A 7546-nucleotide genomic window follows, 5' to 3' on the forward strand; every position below is an offset into this window, starting at 1 on the left:
TTTGAGAGCCTTGAAGCATAAGCTCTCAAGGCTTTGCTGCTTTGGGCTTCCTCAAAAGGCCTCATACCAATGGAGACATATTCCTTACTTATAAATTTCATGATCATTTCCTAAATTAGTCAATGTGCGACTCCCACCCAACAATCCTCCCCTCGAACAAAGTAACACTATAGAGCCTCTCCTAAGGCCTATGGAGCCCTCGAATAGTCTCCCCTTCACCGAGGCTCGACTTTTTCTCTAGAGAACTTGAACAAAGTATGACCTCTTTAACTTCTTTGTTTGACATTTGAGGATTCTATGGACATGGCTAAGTTAAGAGCATGACCCTGAAACCATGTTTAGAATCACGGATCTCCACAATAGTATGATATTGTCCACTTTGAGTGCATAAGCTCTTATGGTTTTGGTTTGCTTCCCCAAAAGTTCTCATACCAATGGAGATGTATTCCTTAATTATAAACTCATGATCATTTCCTAAATTAGCCAACCTGGGACTCCTTCCCAACAATCCTCAACAATCCTCCCCTCGAACAAAGTACACTATAGAGCTCCCTCGAGGCTTATGGAGCCCTCGAACAGCCTCCCCTTAATCAAGACTCGATTCCTTCTCTAAACAAAGTACACCATTTGTTCGACACTTTGAGTCATTTTTTACTACACCTTCGAGGCTCACAACTTCTTTGTTCGACATTTGAGGATTCTATGGACATCGCTAAGTTAAGGACATGGTTCTGATACCATGTTTGAAATCACGGATCCCCACAATGGTATGATATTGTCCACTTTGAGCATAAGCTCTCACGGCTTTGCTTTGGGTTTCCCCAAAAGACCTCATACTAATAGAGATGTATTCCTTACACATAAACCCATGATCATTCCCTGAATTAGCCAACGTGGGACTCCCTCCAACAATCCTCAACAATATATATATCATACAGAAACAAACTCTTAACATATGTATTTGAGGCTGTTCCACCTTTGTTTGAAAAAGATAATATAAAGTCTTTGAATTACCTACAGAACAAAGCACTTAACCCGATGCTTACAAGGCAGCCAAAGAAGGATTATTTATCATACATACAAACAAACGTGTATATCTTACATCAATACAGATTTCACAAGCAATGAAAAGAGTGGAATAAAAGTTAAGGAACAAATTCATATTATGATACAAAGAGCAGTAAAACTAATGGGCAACTACAGATAGGAACTTTGAGCTCAGATAAGAAAGGAGGCATTTAGATTCTTGAATTTTGATAGAAACCACTATAATGATCCTCTGATAGAGCTGCCACTAGCCTGATCACCAAATGTTTTATCTACAATCTCACACAATAACAAATGGCTCTCAGAACTAGTCCTTTTCAAAGAAGTAAATTTTCAATCATTAATTTTTTTTTTTTTTTTTTTTTTCTCCAAAGGAAATTGCATCTTGAAAATTTCAAACATGCCATACATTTATTTCAGATTAAGCCAAACTTTCAAATGTAAGAATTTTAAGTCTTAAAACATAAGAACACAGGGACAAGACAAACAAAAGGTAATCCGTGATAATGATTTTTCTCGTCTTCAAAATTATGCTTGCAGACAAATAATAATAAACTTTCTATGTAATCAACTTTTAAATTTTGGTCATCTTTTCAAACATGTTCTCAAGAACTGATAACAAAGAAATTATTAACAAACAGTGTAAGTTTAAAACAAACATATTCAAACAAAAATGCTGCAGCTGACAACTATGTCTACAATAAAATGCAATAAAAGCAGTCATGTGAGACCCCACATTGGTTGAGGAGGAGAACTAAATATTCTTTATAAGTGTGGGGAAACTTTTCCTTAGCAGACGCGTTTGAAAAACCTTGAGGGGAAGCCTATAAAAGAGAAAGCCTAAAAAGGAAAATATTTGTGCTACGGTGGTCAAAGCTAGACACCAGGCAATGTGCTAGCAAGGAGGCTGAGCCCCAAAGGGGATGGACACGAGGGATATGCCAGCAAGGACGCTGGGTCTCGAAGAGGGGTGGATTTGGAGGTCCCACATCGATTGGAGAAGGGAACGAGTGCCAACAAGAACACTGGGCCCCATAGGGGTGGATTATGAGAGCCCACGTCAGTTGGGGAGGAGAACGAAACATTCTTTATAAATGTGGGAAACCTCTCCCTAGAAGACGCGTTTTAAAAACCTTGAGAGGAAGCTCGAAAGAAAAAGCCCAAAGTGGATAAAATCTGCTTGCAGTAGGCTTGAGCCATTATAAGTCATGTCACTTGGCGTTAATTTTCATTTTTTTTTCATCAAACGTGTCTTTTTCTAGATTCTTTTGTTCATTATATTGAGGGGGCAGGCAATGACAGGCCATGATATCATAATTTTAACCTACCAAGTATTTCAGCTCAGGAATGCCCAACGGCAGAAATGACAATAAACTCAAACCAAAATGCTTTGGCGTTCAAGTAGCTTAGCTTCCACTTCACTGAAATGTCAGTTGAAAATTTTACAATATGGGAAAGGGCAATGGAGGAATCTCTAGCCATTGAAACCATTTCTACCTTATAGCCTTTGAAAGTTGGTACAATAAGAACTTTTTATATAAATGGAAGCCTATCGATCTAGTATTCAGCCTGTCAGACTGCATGGAAATCTTCCTAGGTTTTTCCAACTTCCACTCAATCCCCATGGAAAGCTCTTAGATTGGAAGGCTTGTTCGGTTCGTTATACACTAGATTTAGGAGAGTCCTTATTTGATTTTCAGTATAGCTTAGCTTATTTAGTCCATGCCTATAGTAAATACAAATACTTCTAGTTAACATGAACCAATCTCAGAAAGGGGGAAAATATAATAAAAGCATCCCCAATAATTGCAGACATTGATATATTTATACATTGGCTCAGGTAAATATTCAACATACACAAACAAAAAGATATTACTTTCAGTCACCGTGAAAAGAATCATTTATACTTTGATATATATTAAACAGGAATTAAAGAAAATCTGATATTTTAATAACATCGATTACAATACTTCAGTTTTCAATTAGTGTAATGACTATTACGACAGCCAAATCATATGCACACGTGCACCTACAAAATGACTATTGAATAACATAGACCAGCATGCTCCATAGCAAATATCATATCATTTTCCACTAACCCTTCTGCATCCATCTAAGAGATTCAGCTTTGCCTAAAACTTAAATTAAACTTGAGATTAACCAAAATGGAAGGCACTAGCTGCCTTAGTTCAAAAGTTCGTGAGGAGGATAGTATACTGGATAACTCGTATCATGGCGACGTGATTAAGTTTGGTAAAAGCTATCCAAAGTTGTCCTAGAATATCGCTGACTGTACTCGTTATTATAGTTATCCAAATGAAATCCATACCCATTATATTGGTTAACTAAACCAGGGTGAAGAAGAGCTGAATAAAAGAAAAAAAAATTTGTTTAACCCATGTGGGAAAGACCAAGAAAGTAAAAAAAAAACACACAATTCCTTAGCAAAACTAACTAAGAAAATACAAAAATAAAGGAAAATCACCTTCTCGATGGTTCTCAGGGTACGCTGAAAACCTGCACGACGTTGACAAGCGATTCGAATACTGAGATGTTTCATTGGAGTAATCTGAAACAATATGTGACCTCGATTTATGAGATATATTTGATGATGAACTAGGTGAAGGCTTGTCTTGCCCAGATACCTGTTTGAACAAAGTCAAAAGCTAAGTCATTCCCATAACTTAATCACTCCCCACACAATCAAAACTGATACAAGAAGATTGCACACTCATCTGATAATACAATTGGAAGTATGAGACTTCACAGTACAGTCATATATCAAATGAAGTCATCGATAATAAATATACGATTGGAAAAGGAATCTTTATATAACTATCTTGTTCTTCTTATATTGTTCCTATTTTTTCCAAAATCAGATTAAAAGATTATTTTTAATATATGAAATTATATAGTTAAACTTGTTTTGGTTTTCTAATAATGTTTTAGTATCTAACTTAATTCTCCAAACTTCAATATGCTTTTCTGTTGCCCAAAGACTCCCATCCCTTTCTTGGTTGGACCAACCCAACCGGCGATTTCTGACAAGTCTTTCTTCATTTTTCGAGCAAGAAGCGGAACTACAGGGATGAAATGAAAAGTGTTTCTTATGATTACGCCCAACAGCCCACTTGAGCAATTTTGAGTTCGATTTATGGCAAACAAGGAATTTCCGGCAATAAGGATATCATAAACATAGTTTGACAATATTCTAATCTCACCATCCATTATTCGAGTTTCAATACAATGATCGTCGAAATTCATTCGAAATCCCATATCGCTAATAGCTTGATGAAACTTAAGGTACCATTGTCGGGAAGAAAGTTTCAAGTCATATAAAGAAAGACTTTCTTAGCTTGCAAACCTTATCTTCATGCCCAAGAACCTAAAAACCTGGCCTATTCACCAAAGTCATCAGTAATTGTAGTGAAGAGAGTAATTTATATCTTCCATTTTTTCTCTCTTTTTTTTTTTTTTTTTCAAGAATGTACCAACGCTCGTGTTCGTCCTTTAAAATTGGAAAGCCAATGGTTTTCCAACCAAGTCGTATCAAAATTATAGTAATATAAAGTAAACTAGATTAAATTCATCATGATCCATGAATATCTTGGTTCTTCCCGTCAATTAATTATGATAACAAGGTTGCTTCTAATGCAAACTAGTTTTGTAAATAACAAGAATGAAATCATACAATTGGAATGTAATTTCTAAAGCTTCAAAGAAGTTAGCAATATACTACATAAAGCCTATGAAGGAAAATATTACAAGTCAATTAAAACTAAAATTTCAAATGCACCGCACATCTTAAAAGACCAGTAATATCTATATCCAAAAGTGAGTTACGAATCAAAACGCATAAAATAGAGGAAACAGAGTTGATCAAGAAAAGGCAATAAAAAAGAAACAAAGGAAACAATGAAGAATTTGCGTTGAGAAAGAAAAAAGTTACATACTGCAAACTTCAGGGTACGATTATGAAGAGTCACGAGACCAGAGAAAAGCTTAATAGCATAGTTGGTAATGTCCTCATTTTCATATTCTGCAAAAGCAAAACCCTTGGGTTTTCCAGATTCCTTGTCCCGAGGAATGTGCAAGTCTACTACCCGCCCAGCTTGGATTAGAATGTCATAAAGAACCTTGTCGCTTACCCTTTCATCTAAATTACCTACAGAAAGTGGAGAAAGTAACAAAATCAGACTCAGAAGCCTACATAAGCAGATCAAAGATGACGGGGAAAGTGAAAATTAGGATTGAACGGTTTGGAACGGAATCACAGATCTCCACAATGGTATGATATTGTCCACTTTGAATATATGCTCTCATGGCTTTGCTTTGGGCTTCCCCAGAAGGCCTCATACCAATGGAGATGTATTCCTTACTTATAAACCCATAATCAATCATCTAACTTATAAACCCATGATCAATCCTCTAAATTAGCCAATGTGAGTCTCCCTCCCAATAATCATCAACAATCTTCCCCTCGAACAAAGTACACCATAGAGCCTCCCCTGAGGTCTATGTAGCACTCGAAAGGCTCCCCTTCTTAATCGAGGCTCAACTCCTTTCCCTGGAGCCCTCAAACAAAGTACACCCTTTGTTTGACACATGAGTCATTTTTTAGCACACCTTCGAGGCTAAAAATTTCTTTGTTCGACACTTGAAGATTCTATTGACATGGCTAAATTAAGGGAATGACTCTGATACCATGTTAGGAATCACGGATCTCCACAATAGTATAATATTGTCCACTTTGAGCATAAGCTCTCATGGCTTTGCTTTAGGCTTCCCCAAAAGGCCTCGTACCAATGGAGATGTATTCTCTCTCAACAATCCTCCTCTCAAATAAAGTACACCATAGAGCCTCCCCTGAGGTCTATGTAGCCCTCAAACAACCTCCCCTTAATCGAGACTCGACTCCTTTCTCTGGAGCCCTCAAACAAAGGTACACACTTTGTTCAACATATGAGTCACTTTCAACTACACCTTCGATGCTAGCAATTTCTTTGTTCGACACTAGAGGATTCTATTGGCATGGCTAAATTAAGAGCATGGCTCTGATACCATGTTAGGAATCACATATCTCCACAATGGTATGATATTGTCTACTTTGAGCATATGCTCTCAGGCTTTGCTTTGGGCTTCCCCAAAAAATCTCGTATCAATGGAGATAGTATTCCTTACTTCTAAACTCATGATCATCCTCTAAGTTAGCCAACGTGAGACTCTCCCAACAATCCTCAATATTAAACCAGTTAAGCAAAAAACACGAAGATAATCTAAGAGATCTAAAGTTCAACTTCCAACCCTCGCCACCCAGAGGCAGCAAATCTAGTAAGCCAATATAAACAGAAATCAAACATAGTTCCAACAGAAGGAAAAAGTTGAGGAGGAAGAAATCCAGCAAACAATCAAATTCTTTCAGTTCAAGTATGAACCCGCCATTAAAAATCTAAACAGAGCTCCGCGAGAGAATCAACAAATATGATTAAATTAAACACAATTCTTATAAATCAACCACACAAAACTTCACGGAAGTAACAACATCAAGATTAAAACGCAAACGAAAAAGTTCAACGAATTAGGGTAGAGAAAACACGAATAAAGACGGATTGAGACAACAATAAACATACCTACGTAAAGGGTGCAGCGATTTGATGATCTTCCGGACATGATTGGTCTGCAAGTTCAGATGCAAATCGGGAAGCCAAATTTTCAGACGGCAAAAGGAAAAGGGAAGGATGGTGAATTCAAAGAGCCAATTGACCTTCTCAATCTCATTATAGCTTTGATTTTGCCGCGTCGATTTCAACTTTGCTAATGGCGTCTGTATTGCAGCCGCAAATCTCTCGATTCTTGCACCGGGAAAAGGAACCCTTCGAGTAATAGATTTATTTACAGTTGGAATTAGAAACGAAAAAAGAAAAAAAAAAAAAAAACGATATTTCGGATTAGATTTACAAAAATTCAAACCAAATTTTAAAACTGAAAATATGCAATTTTTTTTTTTTTTTTTTTTTTTTTAGAAGTAAAAAAAAAAATTAATTAATTAATTAATAAAAAAATTCATCTAAAAAATACTTTTAAAATTTTAAAAGTTTTAATAATTTCTTATTCAATTTTTTTATAGTATTTTAAATATATATTAAAACTTTAGTTTCATTAATATTTTTATCGTTTAAAAAAATATCCCTGAAATTTTAAAAGTATTATTAATCCCTTTTGTCTTTATACAAAAAAGTTTAAAAAATTAAGTACACCATAGAGCCTCCCCTAAGGTCTATAGACCCTCAAACACAATACTCCCCTTAATTGAGGCTCGACTCCTTTCTCTAGAGTCCTCGAACAAAGTACACTCCCAACAATCCTCCCCTCGAACAAAGTACACCATAGTGCCTCCCCTAAGGTCTATGTAGCCCTCGAACAGTCTCCCCTTTGTTCGACGCTTGGATCACTTTTGACTACACCTTCGAAGCTAGCAATTTCTTTCTTCGAACAAAGT

At 36.3% G+C, this 7546-nt stretch overlaps 1 protein-coding gene across 2 annotated transcripts; it reads right to left on the bottom strand.

Annotated features, from left to right (window-relative positions):
• Window positions 1–1042: 1042 nt before the first annotated feature.
• Window positions 1043–6948, bottom strand: LOC111796936 (spliceosome-associated protein 49). Of its 2 annotated transcripts, none has more exons than XM_023679755.2 (4): window positions 6678–6942; window positions 5001–5212; window positions 3533–3692; window positions 1043–1319 (listed from the first exon to the last, which is right to left on the bottom strand). In XM_023679755.2, exons 1-4 carry the CDS (start codon window positions 6715–6717, stop codon window positions 1267–1269), a joined length of 465 nt encoding a protein of 154 aa, XP_023535523.2. In that variant the 5' UTR covers window positions 6718–6942; the 3' UTR covers window positions 1043–1266. The 2 variants fall into 2 exon arrangements, with proteins under 2 accessions (XP_023535523.2, XP_023535522.1); XM_023679754.2 differs by lacking the exon at window positions 1043–1319 and adding an exon at window positions 2936–3413 and having other exon boundaries at window positions 6678–6948.
• Between the last annotated feature and the right edge of the window lie 598 nt (window positions 6949–7546).

The sequence above is a fragment of the Cucurbita pepo genome, chromosome 6 (assembly GCF_057944985.1).
Source record: "Cucurbita pepo subsp. pepo isolate OVF chromosome 6, ASM5794498v1, whole genome shotgun sequence".
Taxonomy (NCBI): domain Eukaryota; kingdom Viridiplantae; phylum Streptophyta; class Magnoliopsida; order Cucurbitales; family Cucurbitaceae; genus Cucurbita; species Cucurbita pepo.

What these genes read in the sequence shown, in the direction of transcription:
- LOC111796936 (XM_023679754.2), bottom strand. Translation starts at nt 6,717, where the DNA reads ATGTCCGGAAGATCATCAAATCGCTGCACCCTTTACGTAG. An exon ending in TCGCTGCACCCTTTACGTAG is followed by an intron (nt 5,213 to 6,677) that starts GTATGTTTATTG and finishes CACTTTCTGTAG; the next exon opens with GTAATTTAGATGAAAGGGTA. An exon ending in ATCGTACCCTGAAGTTTGCA is followed by an intron (nt 3,693 to 5,000) that starts GTATGTAACTTT and finishes TTGTTCAAACAG; the next exon opens with GTATCTGGGCAAGACAAGCC.